The sequence below is a fragment of the Saccopteryx bilineata genome, chromosome 3 (genome assembly GCF_036850765.1).
Source record: "Saccopteryx bilineata isolate mSacBil1 chromosome 3, mSacBil1_pri_phased_curated, whole genome shotgun sequence".
Taxonomy (NCBI): domain Eukaryota; kingdom Metazoa; phylum Chordata; class Mammalia; order Chiroptera; family Emballonuridae; genus Saccopteryx; species Saccopteryx bilineata.
The window spans coordinates 231,071,950-231,097,011 of record NC_089492.1 but is presented as its reverse complement, the minus strand read 5'-3'; the positions used below and the strand labels follow the sequence as shown (position 1 = coordinate 231,097,011).

The 25,062-nt window shown below is 38.0% G+C and overlaps 1 protein-coding gene across 2 annotated transcripts in view; it reads right to left on the bottom strand.

Moving 5' to 3' along the window:
* The window catches only part of ANKRD13C (ankyrin repeat domain 13C), a 94,131-nt gene continuing 69,069 nt past the window's right edge, over positions 1–25,062 (bottom strand). For both annotated transcript variants that reach the window (XM_066268891.1, XM_066268890.1), the window contains 4 exons: positions 15,752–15,831; positions 14,443–14,541; positions 9,507–9,607; positions 1–2,685 (listed from right to left, as the gene is read on the bottom strand). In XM_066268891.1, coding sequence (XP_066124988.1) covers positions 2,555–2,685; positions 9,507–9,607; positions 14,443–14,541; positions 15,752–15,831 — 411 coding nt within the window. In that variant the 3' untranslated portion in view covers positions 1–2,554. The remainder of the gene's footprint in view (positions 2,686–9,506; positions 9,608–14,442; positions 14,542–15,751; positions 15,832–25,062) is intronic.

Below are 25,062 nucleotides of genomic sequence, written 5' to 3'. Positions count from 1 at the left end.
CAATTTAAAATAGCCATTTAATGTGACGATTCATAGTCCCCCAAGTTTGAACTGTTTCCTCAATCACATATAGAAGGCATATAGAATTTTATGGACCTACTTTACAAAATTAAATTTTCGTGTGAGATTATTAAATTATAAAGTGTTTGATTTACTTGAAATACAGCATATATCTTCATTCACTGACTAGACTAAAAGGCACATTTTGAAAAGTCTAATGTGGAAAGTTTATTTGCACTAATAACTCCTTGTTTTCACCATGATAAGAGATACTGACATTTCCTTATCCTTTGTGATCAAATGAAAGATATTTTGAATGAATCATCTCTTTCTACTATCCTTTAATTTTTTTAACTTTATTTATTTTAAAGAGAGAGAGAATGGGGGGGGGGAGCAGGAAGCATCAACTCCCATATGTGCCTTGACCAGGCAAGCCCAGGGTTTTGAACTGGCAACCTCAGCGTTCCAGGTCAACACTTTATCCACTAAGCCACTACAGGTCAGGCTCTTTCTACTATTCTTTATGAAAGAAAAAAGTAAGAGTTAAAACAAATCCAAGTACAAAAGTTTTCAGTAGTCTTCCAACCTCCAGTGTACCCCAGCAAAATATTTACAGCTTTTAGAAAATTGATAATTTCCAAGTTGCAATTTACCATGTTTTCCCCCCACTAAGTTGTCCGCACAACTATAGCATATTCCTGAAATCTATAGTATATTCCTGAAGGTATATTATATTTCCACAAAATAAGGGAGCCTAAAAGCCAACAGTGATAAAGCCATTCAGTGTCTCAAATCTCACATAATCACTGACAGGATCATTTAGTCTCTGAGTCACTTTTAACTGTAAGCATTCCCAAAATAACTGGGATCAATTTATATGCAAAACACCTCATCTGGGTTTACCAACTCTTTACACAAATTCAACAGACCCACATCAGGTAGAAACTGGTCTTTAAATTTTTAGCTATGATTATTTTTCTTCGTTATAAAATGTATTTAATAAAATCTCAACATATGTAAGGTAATATGTTATCAGTATGGAAGATGCAGCTTTAAAGATGTTTATTATAAAAATCTTATGATTGATGCTTTGGATTTATGAATCATCTCTTCAATAAAGGTTTCTAAACTCATTCAAATTATTTAAAATCCTGAAAAAAGTTTAAAACTACCGGTCACTCTAAAAATACCTGACAGATGCATTCTGACATATTTATCAGGATACATTTTAAAAACATCTCGAGCTAACCTCTTTAATACAACATAACATATTATGACTGTTATACATTATTCTCCCTAATTTATTTTCATTCTTGGACCATCAAACCATCCTGGAATAAACATGAAAAATTGTAAGTGCATAAATGAGTAATGCATGACTTGAACATTTTGAAGGTAATTAAAACCAATAAATATTTTCTCATGACTTAAAAAAATAAACAATAGGAATTAGCAATTTTGTGTACATTTCTGGAATTCAAGTTATAGCAAATATATTCTGTTAACATATAAAACGTTTATACTTTACTTTGAAAACATTATATATGTAAGGACGTCCAAAATGTGGTCTGTTTTTTCAAACTGACATGAGTGCATCCCTATTCCACTAAAAACAAACAAAATAATCGGAATGATGTTCACTTAATGGGAAGCAAGTTTAAAATTTTGGAATTTTTTTAAAGTGCTGAAATTTGGAAGAGGGTATCTTTAAGCATGCTAACCGTACCCTATTATGAACACACACCAAAAAAAAGACTTTAAAACTCAAGTTTAGGGAAAAAAAATAGAGGTTCTATGAAAAGAATATTAGTAACAAACATTTTCCATTGAAGAAAGAATTCAGGTAAAAACAAACAGCACCACAATGAATTGCACTAAGGTGCTAAAGGAGGTACCTTATTCCCTGCAGAGTGAACGCTCCTTCTGAAATATATTGCAACATACAAACGCAATTGTTTAATGGTTACAATTTGGTTCATTCATCTACAGAAAACTGCATTCCTTTCTAGTTCATTATATTGAACAAACATTCAAATTACTGAACTATACATAAAGTTACATAGTTTACATTTTATGAAAACAAAGTTTGAAGGAATATTTATAAATGCCACCTTGAATATAAGATGACAAATGTAAAAGGGCTTCATATCTCTTAAGACATTTAATTTATGTTAATGGTCCAGGAGTGTTTTAGATATAACTATAGATATAGATATATTTATATGCATATATATTTCAACAAGAAGTGTAAAAATTTTTAAAAACAAATCACAGCACTCATAGCTGTTTTACATAAGAAGTACTTAGGGTCATTAAGGTGTCAAACTTTTACACTATAATATGTATATTTTTAAAAAGACTGAAAATGGCACACCAGAAAACTTGCTAAATTTCTTATTCGAGGCCCACTTCATTCTATCATATTACTGATGTGTCAGTTCAATGTAATTCCCTTTTCTTCACTGAAAGCTTTTGTCCCGTCTATTGTGATGCACTTGTGGGATCTCGGCATTCTCTGCTTTCCTTAGTTAGATGGCATCATCTCCTGCGTCAGTTAAAGATCAGGAAAACGGCTTGGGTCTTCCTTGTAGTCATCAGGTATAGTAAAGATGGAGCCATCAAATTCATCATATCGAAACTCCTGGAAAGTCACAGTGGCCGTGATCGTAGGAAACACGGGTATATCTAGAGAAGATAATGATAACATTGTCAAATGAAATGGTAATGTATTTATAGACTATAAAATACTACCAGAGACATCCATTCTCCTTAAGGGTAAAAACAAAAGCCATTAGTCAAGCACCACAATCCTAAAGTATGTTTATTATGAAGTGTGTGTGTTTTGCAGAAGGATTTGGTTAATGGTGAAGAAAGACACTGAAGCATCAAGAATTACATCAAAATCTCAAGTTCTCATTGCTTCCCAATACTAAAACTAATAGGCCAGATTTCACCAGTCTTTTTCATTTTTGGGGGGGCAAAGGGACAGCTAGTTGCACTTGCACTTTTTGCATACTGACATCTTTTCTTCAGATTATAGTATATACATTAATCTGACTTTGAGCTAATTTATTTTCTTTTTCTTTTTTTTTTTTTTGTGGCACAGAGAGAAGGACAGTTAGAGACAGACAGACAGGAAGGGAGACAGATGAAAAACATCAATTCTTTGTTGCGGTTCCTTAGTTGTTCATTGATTGCTGTCTCATATGTGCCTTGACCCAGGGGCTACAGCAGACCGAGGGACTCCTTGCTCGAGCCAGCGACCTTGTGCTCAAGCTGGTGAGCCTTGCTCAATACAGATGAGTCTGCGCTCAAGCTGGTGACCTTGGGGTCTTGAACCTGGGTCCTCCACATCCCAGTCCGGCGCTCTACCCACTATGCCACTGCCTGGTCAGGCTAATTTATTTTCATTGTAACACAAAACACATGAACCCTTTTTGTTTTAAAACACTAAAAACAATTCTTCATCATGTAACTACATGGGATAAAAAATAGTCTCCTCAGAATTAGATTAATATGCACCACAGCTCAATATTCTTCTAAGTAAAATACATTTCTGGCTAAAATTATAAGTTAAATCTTACATTAAAAACGGCGAAATACTTTAATCACTCTGCTTAATTTTATTTCTAATATGAATCATTAGAAAGAACAGAAATCATAAAAATCTGGGTTCTGATTTCATCTAAACAATAAACTAAATCTTCCTTAAAACTGAATGATTTTATGAAAGCTAAGTGTGTCTAGAATAAAAGCATACAGTAAATTAAGTCTGACTGCTACAAACCTAGTATACAATTGCAGAAAGTAGTATTCTTATGATTTAAAAAACACAAAATTAACATAAAGATTACATAAAGAAATCACATAAAAATGAGTTTCCTGTTATTTCTACAGAAAAAAATCATTCATTTGTGCATAAGTGCCGATGCTGTTCTTTTCCTTTTTATCTTTTTTAAATTTTTATTTAGTGAGAGGGGAGGCAGAGATATACTCCTACATGCACCCCGACCAGGATCCACCTGGAAAGCCCACTAGGGGGCGGTGTTCTGCCCATCTGGGGCTGTTGTTGCATTGCAACTGGAGCCATTTTTCAGTGCCTGAGGCAGAAGGCCATTAAGTCATTCTCTGCACCTGGGACCAACTTGCTCTAATAGAGACATGGCTACAGGAGGGGAGAAAGAGAGAGAGAGAGAGAGGGGGAGGGGGTAAGAGGGGGAGGGGTAAAGAAGCAGAAGAGCATTTCTCCTGTGTGTCCTGACTGGGTATGGAACCCAGGGCATCCACACACCGGGCCAACGCTCTACCTCTGAGCCAACCAGCCAGCACCAGCAGACGCTGTTCTAATTCAGACAGCAGCAAAGCCCATGCCTAGCCTGTTTCTGTAAGACTTATGAGCTAAGAAAAGATTTTACATTCTTACATGGTTAAAAAAACAGGAAACAATAACAATTTGTGCCAATAACATGACATGAAATTTAAATTTCAGTGTCCATAAGTCAAGTTTTATTGGAACACAGGATGACACTCATTTACCTACTGTCAACAGCTGCTTTGTTCTCCAACAAGAGTGACAGAAACCATATGGCCCACAAAGCTTAAATATTTACTATCTTTTAGAAAAAGTTTTAGTTGTTAGATATACAACTGTAGATAAAAAAATATCATGCATTTACAGACATTACGTTCTGGTTGGGAGAAGAGATAATAAATAAGCAAACAGCAATTGTGAACCAGTGTTTAGGGTAAAGAGTTTTTGAATAGGGTGGTCAAAAGAAAGCCTGATCAAAAGAAAAACTGATCTTCCAGCAAAGACCAAAGATAAAAACAAACCATACTGTTGCCTACAAGAAGAAAACTCTAGGATTAAGCACAAAACCCTGAAAAGAATATGGTTTGCTCTGGAAACAGGGAGGAAACCAGTGTAGCTGCAGCCAAGTGAGTGAGCAGAAGATTAGCAGAAGATAAGATCAGAGGAAAAACAGGCAGCCAGATCAAGTGGGGTTAAGGTCTAGGAAAAATATTTGGCTTTTGGTCTGGATGAAATGGAAGGCAGTGGATGGCTGTGGGAGACTGCAGGCTGACAAAATCCTTGCAGTTTAAGGCTTAAGCTAAAGGCTAAGCTCTCCCCCACACCTCCATATTGGCTATGAAGCTGGGTATTTGTACTCGTCCCATCCCCCACCTCACTTGCTTGCTTAAGTTGCTAGAAGCAATTTACATACCCTTCCTCTCACCCTTTGTTCTGATGTTGGTTGATTTCAGTTATGCATGGTGGGGGGATTCCTTTTTCTGCCTCAGGTGTGTGACTTTGTATCAGAGATTATTTTGCATATGGCTCTGCACTATATAATAAAGCAGACCAGGGACTTTGCTCTGCTCTGGCTTGCCATCAGTTTGCAGAGACCTCCCGATCCCATACTTCTTTTTTTTTTTTAGTTCATTTCTTCATTCGGCACCATTCTCACTCTGGACCTGGACAATTTACAAATTGCGCTCGTTCACGGCAGATGGCTGTGAGCAGAGTAGTAGTATGTCTGGCTGAGTAATCTGTCTGGCTGAAGTTTTAGCAGGATGTAATGTAGCACGACAAGAGTAAAAGGGCAGCAGCCAGAGACACAAGAAGAAAATCAAGGGAGAACGCTATCAAAGTCATCAGAGGAAATGTGAAGAAAACTTATCATCCACTGGGAAGTAATGAGGAGAGAATTGTTTCTGATAGTCTTTTTTTTTTTGCAACTAAGGAAGTAAAAATCATCTGCTTAGATTATGGGAGCAAATACAGGAAAGGATGGAATGGGTAAAAGAGGTTCAAGTTTGGCCTTTGAGCAATATGGAAGGAGGAGTAAATCACAGAAAAGATCATTCATAATCAGCATGTAAAAGTTCTGGCTGATTTTGAAAACGTGTAATTGTCTAAAGAACAGCTTCCAAATTTTTATAATCAACCCCTTAATTGTATATTTTAGCCTCAATACAAACAATGAAATGGTGAAAGATTAAACTGATCTGGGACTGGAGTTTTACAAGATTAGTCCAAAGGAAGGATGAAGAGACAAAAAAAAAAGAGGCCCTGGCCGGTTGGCTCGGTGGTAGAGCGTCGGCCTGGCGTGCAGGAGTCCCAGGTTCGATTCCCAGCCAGGGCACACAGGAGAAGCACCCATCTGCTTCTCCACCCCTCCCCCTCTCCTCTCTGTCTCTCTCTTTCCCTCCTGCAGCCAAGGCTCCATTGGAGCAAAGTTTGCCCGGGCGCTGAGGATGGCTCTGTGGCCTCTGCCTCAGGCACTAGAATGGCTCTGATTGCGGCAGAGCGAGACTCCAAGATGGGCAGAGCATCGCCCCCTGGTGGGCATGCTGGGTGGATCCTGGTCAGGAGCATGCGGGAGTCTGTCTGACTGCCTCCCCATTTCCAGCTTCGGAAAAATAGAAAAAAAAAAAAAAAAAAAAAAAGAGAGAGATAGGTAACCAAATTCCTGATATCTGTAAGTAAACAAGCAAAAGATTATCAATTTCTTGTTAAGAACGTGGTGTTTGCCTGACCAGGTGGTGGTGCAGTGGATAGAGTGTCAGACTGGGACACCAAAGAGCCAGGTTTGAAACCCCAAAGTCGCCGGCTTCAGCATAGGCTCACCAGCTTCAGTGCAGGGTTGCTGGCTTGAGCCCAAGGTCGCTGGCTTAAGGCCAAGGTCACTGGCTTGAGCAAGAATTCACTAGCTCTGTTGTAGCCGCCCCCCATCCCTACCCCCCCGCCCCCATCAAGGCACATATGAGAAAGCAATCAATGAACAACTAAGGAGACTAAGGAGCAGCAACAAAGAATTGATGCTTCTCATCTCTCTCCCTTCCTGTCTGTCTGTCCCTATCTGTCCCTCTCTCTGTGTCAAAAAAAAAAAAAAAAAAAAAAAAAAAGAATATGGTGCTCCATCAGAGAAATGCCTGCAAAGAAGTACTGCAGGATTTTATTCCTTTCCATATAATCAAAATATTTCTTTTGCATAAAAATCTATAGTGAGTGTGGGATCAGATTTTGGGACTTAAACAGACATGAATGAATACAAGAAAAGTTTGGAATTCTCATATGTTCAATTGCTGCCCTCTATTCTAGTTTGTCACTGTGTCTGTTAATGTACCTAATAAGGAGTCCAATGCTTGAACTATTTTATGGCTATAGAAAATTATTCTGGGCCTGACTTGTGGTGGCACAGTGGATAAACCGTCTGCCTGGAATGCTGAGGTTCCCAGTTCGAAACTCTGGGCTTGCCCAGTCAAGGCACATGATGAGAAGTAACTGCTAGGAGATGATGATTCCTGCTCCCCCCCCCCCCCCAATCTCTTTCTCTCTTTCTCTCCTGTCTCTAAAAAATCAATAAAAAAAATCAGAAAGGAGGAGGAAGGGGGGAAGGAGGGGAGAGGAGAGGAGGGGGGAGGGAATGAGGAAAGGAGGGAGGCAGGAAGGGAAGGAGGTAGGTAGGTACGTTGGGAAGGAAGAAGGAAGGAAGGAAGAGAGAGCGGGGGGAGAGGGGGGGAGAGAGAGAGAAGGAAAGAGAGAGAGAAAGAATATTACAGTTGGATTTTAAGCTTCTCCTGAAATGCTGACATAACAATCCCTATCTACTGCTCAAATACATAATTCTTGATTGCTTTAGTTTTCTAACCATTTCTTCAAGTAGACATTGGGTTCCCAAGTGCTTCTTCTTAAGGGAATCTAGGGTGACTTTTTGAAAACATACTTTAAAATCTATTTTAATCCACAAAATGCTTTCCAGGTTTGGTAAAGGGGGATCAGGTTTAATTTTTAGCAATAAAAGTATAATTTCTGGGAGTAAAGTATTTTGCCCTAATTATTATGAGATGTGGTTTCAGTAACAATGAAGATAAAATGTATCTGAAGTATTATATAAGGGTTATATTTACTATGTTTATTTTTCTCCCCCACTAGAATGTGAACACCAAAAGGGCAGGGACTTTTACTGTCTCTAATCCCTAGAAAAGCATCTGGCACACAGCAAGCACTGATTAAATATTTGATGGTGGGATCAAAAGACGGTATTAAAGGCTCTCCTGAAGCTTAAATTAATGCTGAGTCTAAGTCTAAACTCCTAAAGAACCTTTTAACACTCTTCTTGCCAATTTTCCAATACAGTTAAGAAGATAAATATATACAAAACGAGAGTTTACTGTTTCTAAAGATCACTGCTTAAGATAAAATTAAGTTTAAATATTTGAAAATGAAATGTATCAGTATTACTTTACCTACAAATATTAACTGTTGTGTTTACTCCATAAGTATTCCCATTGTTCAGAAACTCTAAGTCTGCTAAAATTTGGGCTAACATCCACTCTTCCTACTTCACATTAAAAACATTGTATCAGTGGCTGACCAGGTGATAGCATAGTGGATAGTGTCAGGCTGGAAGGCTAAGGACACAAGTTCAAAACCCCGAGGTCACTGGCTTGAGTGTGGGATCATAGACATGATCCCAGGGTCATTGGCTTGAGCCCAAAGGTCGCTGGCTTGAGCAAGGGGTCACTGACTCAGCTGGACCCCCATCCCACCCCACCCCACCCCCCATCAAGGTACACATGAGAAAACAATCAATTGACAACTGAAGTGCTGCAACTATGTGTTGAGGATCCTCATCTCTCTCCCTTCCTATCTATCTGTCCCTGGCTGTCCCTCTTTCTATCTCTCTCTTAAAAAAAAGAAAAAATTACACAGTGCATCATAAGTTCGTCCATACCATCCTGTATGAAGTCTTTGCTTTTCCCATACATTTAATTTAAATCAAGTAGAATTAGAACCCTCATCAAACACTTTATATATCTATATATCTATATCTATCTATATATCTATATATCTATATATCTATATATCTATATCTCTATATCTATCTATCTATCTATCTATCTATCTATCTATCTATCTATCTATCTATCTATATATTGTGTGTGTGTGTGTGTGTGTATTTTTCTGAAGCTGGAAACGGGGAGAGACAGACAGACTCCCGCACGCGCCTGACCTGGATTCACCCGGCACGCCTACCAGGGGCGACACTCTGCCCACCAGGGGGCAATGCTCTGCCCCTCCGGGGCGTCGCTATGCCGCGACCAGAGCCACTCTAGCGCCTGGGGCAGAGGCCAAGGAGCCATCCCCAGCGCCCGGGCCATCTTTGCTCCAATGGAGCCTTGGCTGCGGGAGGGGAAGAGAGAGACAGAGAGGAAGGAGGGGGGGTGGAGAAGCAAAATGGGTGCTTCTCCTATGTGCCCTGGCCGGGAATCGAACCCGGGTCCCCTGCACGCCAGGCCGACGCTCTACCGTTGAGCCAACCGGCCAGGGCCACTTTATATATTTGACAAAAGATAAATATCAAAGCATGTAATTACAGAAAAACTTAAAATTTTAAACTAGTAAATCCATTTTCCTTAAATCATATTTCTTATTAAATGTTAGTAAATAATTCCATATTTCTAACAGACATGGAAATTACAAGCAATTTTTTTCTTACCTAGTTTTACAGGAAAGCCTGGAGGAAGCTTCATTTGAACAAATTCTCTAAGCTTGTTAAAGTGCTTGAATGGAGCTATTACTTCCAAAACATTCAATATTCTGAAAAACAGAAGAAAATAAAATGTTTTCATTTTTCAAATGGATTCCTTTGTGCCCTTATGTTGCTTTATAACCATGAGCTTCAAACTTAGATATTATTACTAACTTCTAGATATTAAGGATGAGAAAATGATATCATCTCCCACTTGAATTTTTGGTTCTTATTATTTTTATCACATCAAAGTTTTCAACTTCTACATTTTATTGTGTAGCCATACTTTCCATACTTGTTTGATTTTAGGTCCCTATTTAAACAGATTCAAGGTTTACTTACACAAATCTTCTCCCTGAAGTTTATATATTCCTGAGTTTTTTCATTTGCTCCCATATTTAAGTGTCTAAATTTCACTGTCAATTTTCTGTGTGTGAAGAACTTTTATATGCTTAGTATTTCTTGACTGCTTGCTGATTTGATAAATGAGTGTTTCTTTTTTGCATCCTCAAAAAGAAACTTGGCTGGCATAAATTACAGTTTATACTTTCCTCTGAACTACAATCTCATAATGTCTCCTAGCATTTAGTATTGCACTAGTCATTACATGGTAGCTTTTCCTTTCATCTTTTGTTTGATGGATCTCATTTTCATGTAGTATTACTTTTCTTTCAGAAAGGCTCTTGGCTGCTATATTTCTTGAATTATTCTTTTTTAATTACCTTAAAATATATGTAAATGACATTTTAGCTAGATATACTTTCTCTGCCTCAGAAATGTAAAGATGTGTAAAAATGTAAGGGTAGGAATACAAGGACAGACTATATTTTAACCCTCTTCTGTCTGAATGTCATTAGACTGATTTATTAAACTGTAAGTCAAATAGTTTCATCAAGATAATTACTGTTACTAGTGACTCTCATCAATTTTTCTTGGAGCCTAATATTACACTACAGATTCAGTTTTCCTTACAGAGAAATTTTCTTTTATATTTAAAATACTGCCTGACTAGGCGGTGGCACAGTGGGTAGAGCATCGGACTGGGATGCAGAGGACTCAGGTTCAAGACACCGAGGTCGCCAGCTTGAGCGCAGGCTCATCTGGTTTGAGAAAAGCTCACCAGCTTGGACCCAAGGTCACTGGCTTGAGCAAGGGGTTACTCAGTCTGCTGAAGGCCCACAGTCAAGGCACATATGAGAACGCAATCAATGAACAACTAAGGTGTTGCAAGGAAAAACTAATGATTGATGCTTCTCATCTCTCTTCGTTCCTGTCTGTCTATCCCTCTGACTCTCTGTCTCTATAAAAAAAGCAAAAACAAACAAACAAAAAAACGATTTTGGTTACATTGCAGAGGGTTTCTGTACAAGTGGAACATCAAGGATCCCTATGTTGAACCATCTCTGTCCCCTATAAATATTATTTTACTTTTCTTCAAGGAAATGTGTATAAATGTGTTGGGTAAACAAATAGTTTTTTTAGGTTTGCTTGCTAATATTGGGGCAGCGCAATGTGTGTATAGTCTATGTAAGGCCCTCAGGGCAGCAGAATAAAAAATTGTGGACTACTGCCTCCAGTGGAAAGGGGTAATTGTTTGCTATTGTTTGGCTAGAGAGGAAGAGACAGAGTGATGAGAGGCTTGGGAGCCCTGCTGAGGCTTGTGGAGGCCTACGACTGAGTAAAGCCGTAAAGCCTGAGCATGAGTCGGCTTGGGAGCCCTGAGTAGAGGGAAACTGTCTTCCCAGCCTGTATGCTTGTCCGCCATTACGAGACATTATTAAAGGAATGGCCCACCATATTCTGGCTCTATAGTTTCTTTATTGTCTGCCTGAATCCAATGTGAATCTGCATGGGCATGGCGGCGGCCACTGACCTTACAAAATGCCACATTTATAAGTTCTAATATACCCATTTTTTCCCCATACTAACATTTCTGAAATTGAGATTACTTCTAAAATTGAAAGCATCCTAAAATTAACCATATTTTTCTTCATTAAAATACAAAACTGGTGCACTTTTTGAGTCAACTGGGTCCAAGATATGATAATAATGCAGATATGTATAAATAACTCCCTTCCCGTATCTTCTGGGAACTATCTTTATATTTCCACTTCTGATATATATATATAGTTTGAGGGCTGTATAGCACATTCTACCTACTTTTCCAAGTTTGGCTACTGGGGAATATAAGACTTATATAGATATTGTAGAAAAATGTAAGTTATGCTCTTTCCTATGATAGTTTTTTGTTGTTGTTGTTTTGTTTTTAGGGAGACAGAGAAAGAGACAGAGAGAGAAAAATAGGGATAGACAGACAGGAAGGGAGAGAGATAAGAAGTTGCCTATGATAGTTTCAATGTACAGTGTGTCCATAAAGTCATGGTGCACTTTTGACCGGTCACAGGAAAGCAACAAAAGATGATAGAAATGTGAAATCTGCACCAAATAAAAGGAAAACCCTCCCAGTTTCTGTAGGATGATGTGGCAGCATGTGCACATGTGCAGATGATGACGTAACACTGTGTATACAGTGGAGCAGCCCACAGTCATGCCAGTCGAGATGTGGACGGTACAGAGGAAAGTTCAGTGTGTTCTGTGGCTCGCTAAATTCAAATCCGTGACCAAAGTGCAACGTGAATATCGGCACGTTTATAATGAAGCGCCAACACATAGGAATAACATTACTCGGTGGGATAAGCAGTGAAGGAAACCGGCAGTTTGGTGGAGAAATCCTGTTCTGGTAGGCCATCAGTCAGTGACGAGTCTGTAGAGGCTATACGGGATAGCTACCTAAGGAGCCCTAAAAAATCTGTGCGTGAGCCCACATTGAACTGCACCGAATAGGTATGAAACTGGGAGAGTTTTCCTTTTATTTGGTGCAGATTTCACATTTCTATTGTCTTTTGTTGCTTTCCTGTGACCAGTCAAAAGTGCACCATGACTTGACGGACACACTGTATTAGGCGAGACTGGTAGTGGGAGGAACTATGAAGAGAAAATAGCTTGGGGCTTCAATTTATCCCCTACTTTAGTGAGAAGCCTGAAGTTACAGATCAGTCATAGTGAATTCTAGCTACCTACCTTTTTTTCATTCTACCATCTCTCCAAATTGACATTTCTTTTTTCATTTTTATTTATTGATTTTAGTGAGAGAGGAAGGGAGTTAGAGAGAGATGAAACAAGAACATCGATCTGTTCCTGTGTGCCCAGACCAGGGATAGAACCGGCAACCTCTGCACTTCAGGACAATTTTCAAACCAACTGGGCTATCTAGCCAGGGCATCCAAATTGAATTTTTGTTTAAAGATCTTATAGGTTTTAATTCATGACTAGAGCAGTGTTGGTCAAACAAGTTTGTAAATATGATATATGTTTGCTCGCTTATAGTTTGCATTGGGTGTGGGGGACAGGCTGTAAGCAGGCCGGGTCATTATAGCCTAAGGCTTAGTTTTAAGACTAAGCTTTTCGGCCTGACCCGTGGTGGTGCAGTGGATGAAGCGTCGACCTGGAAATGCTGAGGTCGCTGGTTCGAAACCCTGGGCTTGCCTGGTCAAGGCACATATGGGAGTTGATGCTTCCAGCTCCTCCCCCCTTCTCTCTCTCTGTATCTCCTCTCTCCCTCTCTCTCTTTCTCTCTCTCTCTCTGTCTCTCCCTCTCCTCTCTAAAATGAATAAATTAAGACTAATATTTTCCCCACACCCTTGACTGACTGCATGATGTGGGGTAGTGCACTCTCATGAGGAATCCCATTATGCCTCAGATAAGTAACTTTGTATCAGAGACTTCCTTGTTTGTATATTGGACTAAAGGTTTTGATTTCTACACTATAAAGTGGGGCAGACCCGGAGCTTGCTCTCTCTCAGTTCCTGAGATTAGCATTAGAGAGCAAAGAACAGAGAAAGGCCACGTGGAGGAGGTCAGGAGAAGCAGCCAAAATGGCGGAGTGCTGAGGGAGAAGCCAGTTTGTGCAGAGTTTGTGCAGAGAGAAGGAGATGGGGAACAAAGGTGAATAAGTCTGGTGAGCTAGAAACCTTTGATTCTTGGAAACTCGGATAAGTCAGTAACTTTGTGAGCACTGAATGAGTGGGTTTTGGAGCCCAGTGTGTGTTTTTACTTGCCCGCCGGGTACAAGCTAGGATTTAAGATAATGGCCCACTAGTTCTTGGCTCTGTTGTTTCATTACTGTCTGTCCGAATCCAATGGGAACCTGCATGTGAATGGCCATGATGGCGGCTCCTGACCATACAAGCAGTATTCCCCCTAGCACCTTAAAGGGTGCTCCAAATTGATTTTCTTTTAATGAGCATCTGATTAACACAGGTTTGAGATATATCCACTGCAGTTCTATTTATAAGAGTGACAAACTACAGTCAAAATGTTTATCAGTAAAGGAATGATAAAATAAATAACAATATATCAATACTGTAAAATACCAAGGAAAGAAAAGATGTATTAAAAATAATTTCAAAAATTGCAAGATACACTTATAAAAAAATACTCATAGAACAAAAAGCAGACTATGCCATTTTTATAAAATGCAAAAACATAGATAAACCTAGAAAAATATATGTTATTCACCTATTGACTATTGGTGAGGTGAAAGTAAACTGTCATTTTTACTCTATAAACCTTTGTGCTGTTGAGTTTTTTAATAAAATGTATGTATTTATATATTATTTTTATAATTAAAAACTATTCAAACATTTATCTGGTTAAAATAATAAAAATGTTAATATTTGTGAACTAGAAAATTTCTAGAAGAGTGCACACACTATCAAAGCAATGACTATTTGCCTTTGCATTTCAAAGGCCTCAACTGAACCACTCAGATGCAAATATTATTACAGTCTTTGGGGTTTAATAGCTTCTTTCATAAACTTGTATAGTTAATAACAAACTTACGACTGAATTCCCAAGGGAAATTCTTGGCTCATGGCTATCGTGGCTTTAAATGTTTTCTTACTCTCTTTGCACACCAGTTCTCTACCAAGATGAGGAGCTCTAATACAGAAAAAATATATATTAGTCAACTTTCTCCATGTGTTATCATCTTCCTAAGAAGAATCCATCCTCTTCCAATGACACTTAATATTTCAAATTTTCTTGTGCTGGGCATAGAAAGAATTTAAAATTATGCTTAAAAAATGAGATACATATAAGAAATAAGACAAGGGTAACAAAGTGTAAAAATTCAGAAGAAAATCAAAACAATATATTTCACATTGAATATAATTTCCATAACCCCATTAAGGAACAAAGCAAAACATATAAAAAGACTTTATAATATCACTGTGTATCTTTAAAACCATTTATTCAATTCAATCTCTTTTTCTGATTCCAGTTCTCAATACTGATAAATAAGAAATGATGTGAAGAATAAAGAATTCCATATTGACTATAGAACACTAAGATTTTGGAGAAGTTAGAAAACTATAATAAATCTTTCAATACAAAAAATAATAATCATTACAACTTCTCTCTAAGCATGGGGGTAGGTAATATTTTACTCTCTACCAAAAGGAAATAATATTTTCTATAAAGAACTATACTTTATTTCACATGGTTGGTAAAATAACTTATTGATTCATTCAAAATGTTTATCATTTATCATTCTTTTAGTCATAAATATTTGTTGAATACAAACTATGTGCTAGCTACTCCACTGAGTACTAGTAATAAAACATTAAGCAAATATCTTATGTAAGGATGCTGAGTAGTCGTCTAACATAGGATGAAACACAGGTATGATGACAGGAGATGAGCTTGGAAAAATAAAAAGTAGATAAATAGTGCATAGCCTTACACACTACGCAAAAGACTCAGGATAAAAACAGAATTATCAAAGTTCACCATATAGTGAACTCAAATAAGCAATGGCACAGGGCAATTACTCATATTACATTTACTTAGAATGATGCCCGATAGGTTTTTTTTGTGCATGTACACTAGCAGCAGGGATGTAAAAAGAAAGCTCTATAACTTAGTCAAAGAGTGCACAAAATTGGGGACATTACACCGTCATGCCTAATTCATATTTTTAAAGGTAAAAGAATTGCTTCAGACAAAACTATGTATACTAATAATTCTCTCTAAAACAATTTTATACCTAAATATTCATGTTTTTACACATCATTCTTTTTTTTTTTTTTTTGCATCATTCTTTTTGAAAACAGAATACAAAACAAACCAAATATAACTAAAGCACACTTACTTTCCATTTTCTGCAGATATATATTCTTCCCATGTAATAGTGTTCTGAGGAGGAGGGGTAAGGGACTGTCTTCGAACAGGCTGCCAAAAAGGAAAAGGAAATAAGAGGGACAGGAAGAGATACAGAATCATAGGGTAAGAGACAGAGTGAGAGACAGAAAGGAAGGAAATATTACTTAATCTTAAAAATACAAAATAAAAATATATAATAAACTACTAATGTGTTGAATCTCTTCAATATAATGCTTTAAGACTTTACTTCTGAGATAGTTCCATGGTGATTTAAGGTCTATCAGTAATATTTTTTATCAATTTTTCTCTAAATCTCAAATAAGAGGATAAGTTATCAAAGTAATAAAATCTATTCATCCAAAGCTTTAATCATTTAAAATGTTCCTGGCATTATGGTAGATCGTGAACATGGGAACTACAAAGAAGTACAAAAACTAACCTAACTTCAAAGAGTTTACAATTTAAAGAAATTGTTTAAATTGTTTACAATTTAAAGAAAACATATAGAAATAAACAGTTAATCAGAAATACAAAATTTTCTATAATTGGAAAAAAAATATTCTATAATTTTTAAAAACATTATCATTTATGATGGCATTTAATACTGCCTGGCCAGGCGGTGGTGCAGTGGATAGAGCTTTGGACTGGGACATGGAGGACCCAGGTTCGAAACCCTCGCTTGAATGCAGGCTCATCTGGACTGAGCAAGGCTCACCAGCTTGAGACAAAGATCTCTAGCTTGAGCAAGGGGTCATTCAGTCTGCTGTGGTCCCCCGGTCAAGGCACATATGAGAAAGCAGTCAGGGAACAACTAAGGTGCCGCAACAAAGAATTGATGCTTCTCATTTTTCTACCTTCCTGTCTATCTCTCCCTATCTGTCTCTCTGTCTCTGTCACACAAAAAATACTTCTGAGGTAAATTTAGTAAGAACTGTAAAACTTATATACAAAAAAACTACAGAACACTTCTGAGAAAACTATTTAAGATGTAAATAAATGGAGATATGTACCATGTTCACGAAACAAAAGATTAACTATTTTTAAGATATCAATTTTTCCCACATCAATCTAGGGATTCAACAGCATCCTGATAAAAATTCTAAGAGGCAATTCAATGTGCTAGGTTAACAGGATAACCAAGGCAAAAATATAAGCCTGACTTAAACAGCACATTTATAAAAAAGAGTTTCGTGTACTGAACATAAAATAAAAAAGCAAAGAGATTATTAGGAAAAAAGAGGGTAAAATTTATGGGTAATGGACATAGGCATAGAGTTCTTAGACTTGGCACAAGACATAAAAAAATTAATAAATTGTTCCTCATCAAAATTAAAACTTTTTCTGTAAACATCTGTTTAATAGGATGAAAAGATAAGCTACAGGGTGGGAGAAAAATATTTGCAAAGTACATATCTGACAAGTTTTAAAAAAATAAAAACACTTTGAAAACTCAACAATAAAAAAATCCAAACTAAAAATGGGCAAATGGTATGAATAGACATATCATCAAACAGGATATACTGATGGCAAATAAGCACATGCAAAGATGACCATTCAACATCATTAGTCATTAGGAAAATACAATAAAACCACATGAGCTAACACTATACACTACCTTTTATGACTGAATATCTGTGTTCCTCCAAAATTCACACACTGAAGGTCAAACACCCAATTTGATGATGTTTGGAGATAGGTACTCTGGGCAGTAATTAGGCTTATATGAGGTTATAGAGTGGGGCCTCATGATGGGATTAGTGTCATTATAAGATAAGCAAGAGAACAGAGACCAGAGCACTCTACCCCATGTGAGGACAGAGCAAGAAGGCAGCCAATTTCAAGCTTATAAGAAAGCCCTCAGATGGGAAGCCCATATGACAGCACCGTGACCATGAGTTTCCCAGCCTCCAGAACTGTGAGAAATAAATTCCTACTGTTGAAATCACCCAGTCAGTGGTATCTTTTTATGGCATTCCAAGGGGACTAAGACACTATCAGAATGGGTAAAATAAAGAATTGTGACAATACCAAGTGCCGCAAGGATGCAGAAAACCAATCCTCAGACACTGAGGATTGTTGGGAATATAAAATGAAAAATATTTTGGCAGTTTCTTACAAAACTAAACTTTCAGCTACCAGGAAACCCAGAAACTGCACTCTTAGTTGCACTCAGACCAGATTGAGTGCAGCACTTTTTTTTTTTTTTTTTTTTTTTTTTGAGGATGTGAACTCTATTAGGGAGGAAGCTCTAAAAGGACCAGAACAAGGACAGGATTTGGGGTGGACATTCGAGAGACCTATATGGACCGTAAACCGAAGGGGCATGGACTGTCCCTGCCTAGCCATCAGTGCAGTGGGGTACACACTGCAGTAGCCCCAAGGGTCCCCTGACCATATACATCTAGAGCACACACTCAAGCACCCGGTTTTATGTATTTCCAAAGATACCATTTATCCCAGAGAAATGAAGACCTATGTTCACACAAAAATCTGTATGTGAATGTTATGGCAGCTTTATTCATAATGCCCCAAAACTGAAAACAACCCAAATGTCTTTGAACAAGTAAATGATGAAGGAAACTATGGTACATTCATACCACAGAATGCACCTTAGCAATAAAAGGAACAAATTACTGGTATACACAACTAGAATAAATTACCAGGGAATTAACCTGAGTGAATAAAAAAAAAAATCTGAAAACATTAATATACAATATCCTTGAAATAACAAAATTTTTAAAATGGAAGAACAGATTAGTGGTTGCCATGGGTAAGGGACAGAGAGGGGCAAAAGGGCAGTAGATGTGCTTATAAAAGAGAAACAGGAGGGTTCGTGTGGTGATGGGAATGCTCTGTATCTTGATTCTAAGTGCCAACATCCTGGTTGATGTTGATATGAGACCACATTTTTACAAGATGTCAACTGGAGGAAGCTAGGTGAATCATACATGGAATTTCTGATTTTCTACGTATGTGAACCTACAATCATCTCAAAATAAAAAGCTGAATAAATAATAATCAAGCAAGCTTTAATGAAGAAATTGATTGATCTATACATTCAACACTATCTTAATTAAAATCCCACTGTTTTACCTTTCATAGAAATAAACAAGTTGATTTAAATATTCATCTAAAACTGTAAAGTTCAAGGGGTTATGATTCACATACGAACTGTTTTGACTTCTGATTAGAAGTCAAAATCTTTTTTATAATTTATTGGGATGACATGGTTCACCAAACCATACAGGTTTCAAGTGTACAACTCAATATAATACTATCTACATACTGCATAGTGTACACCCAACCCCATGCAGTCTCTTTCTGCCCCCATTTTCCACCCCCTTTCCCTTTTCCCCACTACTTTGACCTCCCCTTTCTCTCTGGCTACTGCCACCTTGTTTTCTCTATCTATGTGTAATACACACACACACACACACACACATATTTATATATACACATACATATATGTATATGATCTACAATATATACACATTTTTTTTTTAGCTAATCCCTTAACCTCTCTGACACCTGTCCATCTGTTCCATGTGTCTATGCCTCTGTTTCTATTTCATTCATCGGTTTATTATGTTCACAAGATTCCATATATAAGTGAGATCATATGATATTTGTCTTTCTCTGCCTGGCTTATTTCACTTGACATAATACTCCAGGTCCATCCATGCTGTCGCCAAAGTTAAGATTTCCTTCTTTTTTATGGCTATGTAGTCATACTCTGAATATGAATCACAGCTTTTTTATCCACTCATCCACTGAAGAACATTTGGGCTGTTTCAGATCTTGGCTATTATAAATAACACTGCAATAAACATGGGGGTGCATATCTTCTTTTGATTAGTGTTTCAGAATTCTTAGGATATATTCCCAGAAGCGGGATAGCTGGGTCAAAAGGCAGTTTCATTTTTAATTTTTTCAGGAAACTCCATCCTGTTTACCATAGTGGCTGCACCAGCCTGCTTTCCCACTAACAGCACATGAGGGTTCCCTTTTCTCTACATCTTCTCCAACGTTTGTTTGTTGGTTTGTTAATAATAGCCATTCTGACAGGTGTGAGGTGGTATCTCATTATGATTTTAATTTGCATTTCTCTGACAATTACAGACGTTGAACATTTTTTCACATGTCTATTAGCCATCTGGATGCTCCTCTTTGGCAAAATGTCTATTCAGGTCCTTTGCCCATTTTTAAATTGGAATGTTTGTCTTCCTGGTGTTGATTTTTATAAGTTCTTTATAAATTTTTATTATTAAGCACTAATCAGATGTATCGGCAAAATATGTTCTCCCATACAGTGAGTGCTTTTTCATATTGTTGATGTTTCTTTTGCTGTGCAAAGCCTTATAGTTTGATATAGTTGCACTTGTTTATCTTTTACTTTCATTTTTCTGAGAAAATACATTGGCAAAAATAGTACTACAGTAGATGTCTGAGATTCTGCTGCATATGTTTGTTTTCTTCTAGGATTTTTATGGTTTCATGACTAACATTTAAGTCTTTTATTCATTTTGAGTTTATTCTTATGTAATTAATGTATTAAGTTGGTAGTCTAGTTTCATTTTTTTGCCTGTACTTGTTCAATTTTCCCAACATCATTTATTGAAAAGACTCTCTTTTCTCCATTGTATACTCTTACCTCCTTTGTCAAATATCAATTCTCCATAAAGCTATGGGTTTATTTCTGGGTTCTCTGTTCTGTTTCATTGATCTGTATGCCAGTTTTTATGCCAGTACCAGGCTGTTTTGATTACAATGGCCTTGTAGTATAGCTTGACATCAGGTGGTGTGATACCTTGCCCTATGTTCTTCATTCTCAAGACTACTGAGGCTATTTAGATTCCTTTTTGGTCCCATATAAATATTTGGAATATTTGTCCTATATCTATAAAGTATACTAGTAGTATTTTAATAGGAATTGTGTTGCATCTATAGATTGCTTTGGATAGTATGGACATTTTAATAATGTTAATTCATCCAATCCATGTACATGGTGTATGTTTCTACTTGTTTGTATCTTCCTCAATTTCTTTTTCAATGTCTTATCATTTTCCAAGTCTTTTTTTTTAAGAGAGAGATAAGCATCAACTCATAGCTGCGTCACATTAGTTGTTCACTGATGGCTTCTCATACGTGCCTTGACTGGAGAACACAAGCTGAGTCATTGACCCCTTGATGAGTCAGTGACCCCTGGACAAGCAAGTGACCATGGGATCATGTTGATAATCACATGTTCAAGCCGGCAAAATGCACTCAAACTGGCGAGCCTGTGCTCAAGCTAGATGGGTTTATGTTCAAGCAAGTGACCTTGTGATTCTGAACCTGGGGCTTCAGTGTCCCAGGTTTACACTTTATCCACTGCATCACCACTGGTCAGGTTCCAAGTACAAGTCTTTTACCTTTTCGGTTAAATTTATTCCTAGGTACTTTATTTTCTTAATGTTGTTGCAATAGTACATTGTTTCCTTAATTTTTCTTCCTAACAGTTCACTGTGGTGTACAAAAATGCCACTGATTTCTGAATATTAACTTTGTATTCTGCTACTCTGCCAAATTCATTTATTAGTTGTAATAGTTTTTTGGTGGAGACTTTTGGGTTTTCTGTGTACAGTATCATGTCATCAGCAAATAATGACAATTTTACTTCTTTTCCAATTTGGATGCCTTTTATTTCTTCTTGTTTAATTGCCATAGCTAGGATTTCTAGTACTATGTTGAATAAGAGTGGTGAAAGGGGACACCCTTGTCTTGTTCCTGATCTTAATGGGACTGCTTTTAGTTTTTTCCCATTGAGTATGATATTGGCTGTAGGCTTGTCATATGTGGCCTTTATTATGTTGAGATATGGTCCCTCTATTCCCACTTTGCTGAAAGTTTTTATGATAAATGGATGCTGGAGTTTATCAAGTGCTTTTTCTGCATCTATTGATATGATCACATTACTTAAATTCTTCATTTTGTTTATGTGATGTGTCATGTTTATTGATTTGTGAATATTGAACAAGCCTTGCATCCCTGGAATAAATTCCACTTGATCATGGTATATGATCTTTTTTTTTTTTTTTTTTTTTTTTTTTACAGAGACAGAGAGAGAGTCAGAGGGATAGACAGGGACAGACAGACAGAAATGGAGACAGATGAGAAGCATCAATCATTAGTTTTTCGTTGTGTGTTACGACTTCTTAGTTGTTCATTGATTGCTTTCTCATATGTGCCTTGACCGCGGGCCTTCAGCAGACTGAGTAACCCCTTGCTGAAGCCAGCGACCCTGGGTCCAAGCTGGTGAGCTTTTGGCTCAAGCCAGATGAGCTTGCGCTCAAGCTGGCGACCTCGGGGTCTTGAACCTGGGTCCTTCCACATCCCAGTCCAACGCTCTATCCACTGCGCCACCACCTGGTCAGGTGGTATATGATCTTTTTAATGTACTAATGGAGGCCCTGGCCGGTTGGCTCAGCGGTAGAGCCTCAGTCTGGCGTGCAGGGGACCCGGGTTCGATTCCTGGCCAGGGCACATAGGAGAAGCACCCATTTTGCTTCTCCACCCCCCTCCCCTCTTTCCTCTCTGTCTCTCTCTTCCCCTCCTGCAGCCAAGGCTCCATTGGAGCAAAGATAGCCCGGGTGCTGGGGATGGCTCCTTGGCCTCTGCCCCAGGCGCTAGAGTGGCTCTGGTCGCGGCAGAGCGATGCCCTGGAGGGGCGGAGCGTCGCCCCCTGGTGTGCAGAGCATCGCCCCTGGTGGGCGTGCCGGGTGGATCCAGGTAGGGCGAATGCGGGAGTCTGTCTGTCTCTCCCCGTTTCCAGCTTCAGAAAAATACAAAAAAAAAAAAAAAATGTACTAATGGATCCAATTTGCTAATCTTTTGTTCATAATTTTAGCATCTATATTCATAAGGGATTTGGCCTATAGTTTTCTTCCTGTGTAGTGTCTTTATCTGGTTTTAGAATTAGGATAATGCTTGCCTCATAAAATAACCTTGGAAGTCCTCCCTCATCATGAATTTTCTGGAATAGCTTGAGGAGGATAGGTGTCAATGCTTCTTTGAATGTTTGGTAAAACTCACTTGTGAAGCTATCTGGTCCTGGACTTTTGTTGCTGAGAGTTTTTTGATAACTGTTTCAATTTCACTTGTAATTGGTCTGCTTAAATTTTAATTCTTCCAGATTGTTTTGAAAATTGTGTTTCTAAGAATTTATCCATTTCTCCCAGGTTGTCCAATTTGTTGGCATATAGTTCTTCGTAGTATTTTCTTAGAATCCTTTATATTTCTGTGATGTCAGTTGTTATTTCTCCTCTTTCATTTCCAATTGTTTTTATTTAGGTCCTCTCATTTTTTTTAATGAGTCTGGTTAGTCTCATTGATCTTTTGTATTGTTTTTTTAGTCTTTGTCATTTATTTCTGTTCTGATATTTATTATTTCCTTCCTTCTACTTTCTCTGGACTTTGTTTCTTGTTCTTTTTCAAGTTCTTTTAGGTGCAAAATTAAATTGTTTACTTTGCTCCTTGAGTTATGTCTGTAATACTATAAACTTCCCTCTCAGGACTGCTTTTGCTGTGTCCCATAGATTTGGGGGGTTGTATATTTATTTTGATTAGTTTCAAGAAAATTTTTTATTTCTTTTTCTTTTTTTGTATTTTTCTGAAGCTGGAAACAGGGAGAGACAGTCAGACAGACTCCCGCATGCGCCCAACCGGGATCCACCCGGCACGCCCACCAGGGGCGGAAGCTCTGCCCACCAGGGGGCGATGCTCTGCCCCTCCGGGGCGTCGCTCTGCTGCAACCAGAGCCACTCTAGCACCTGGGGCAGAGGCCAAGGAGCCATCCCCAGCACCCAGGCTATCTTTGCTCCAATGGAGCCTTGGCTGCGGGAGGGGAAGAGAGAGACAGAGAGGAAGGAGGGGGGGTGAAGAAGCAAATGGGCGCTTCTCCTATGTGCCCTGGCCAGGAATTGAACCCGGGTCCCCTGCACCCCAGGCCAACGCTCTACTGCTGAGCCAACAGGCCAGGGCCTTATTTCTTTATCTCATTGTGAGCCCACTTGTTTTAATAATATGCTTTTAAGCTTCTAATCAGGGGTCCCCAAACTTTTTACACAGGGAGCCAGTTCACTGTCCCTCAGATCGTTGGAGAACTGGACTATAAAAAAACTATGAACAAATCCCTATGCATACTGCACATATCTTATTTTAAAGTAAAAAAACAAAACGGGAACAAATACAATATTTAAAATAAAGAACAAGTAAATTTAAATCAACAAACTGACCAGTATTTCAATGGGAACTATGGGCCTGCTTTTGGCTAATGAGATGGTCAATGTCCAGTTCCATATTCGTCACTGCTAGCCATAACAAGTGATATGACGCACTTCTGGAGCCATGACGCATGCGTCCTGTGTCACCGGAAGTAGTACTGTACATTAGCGACACTGCGCTTTGCGGTGCTGCCACATACAGTACTCCAAGAGCATAGATGCATACTAGAAAACATACCATGTGCAACTGAAGAGAATGTATATTCTGCTGCTTTGGCATAAAATGCCCTGAATATATCAATTAAATCGAGTTAATCTCGATTAGGTAAGGCCACCATTTCCTTGTTGATTTGCTGTCCGGAGGATCTATCCATTAATGTTAGTGGATGTTAAAATCCCCTACTATGACTATATTGCTGTTGATCTCCCCCTTATTTAGGTGATCTTCCACTAGGTGCCTAAATGTTTTACAATGATTATATCCTCTTGTTGGATTGCTCTCTTTACCATCATATAATGTCCTTTGTTTTAAAGACTATTTTGTCAGATGCAAGTACTGCTACCCTAGCTTTTTTTTGTTATTTCTATTTGCAGGGAATTTTTTTTCCATCCCTTCACATATAGTCTGTGTGTATCTTTTGTTCTGAGGTGGTTCTCTTGTAGACAACATATATGTGGGTCATGTTTTCTTATCCATTCGGCTACCCTATGTCTTTTGATTAAAGCATTTAATCTATTTACATTTAAGATTATTACTGATATGTACTTATTAATTGCCATTTATCCTTTAACCCTTTAATCTTCTTTCTCTCTTTTTTCCTTTCCTTTTCTTATTGTAGACCCATTTAACATTTCTTGCAATACTGGTTTGGTGATAATTAACTCATTTAACTTTTTTTTTTCCAGGAAGCTCTTTATTTTTCCTTCAATTTTAAATGATAGCCTTGCTGAATAGAGTAGTCTTGGTTGTAGGTCCTTGTTTTTGATCACTTTGAATATATCCTGCCAAACCCTTCTGGCCTGAAGTGTTTCTGTTAAG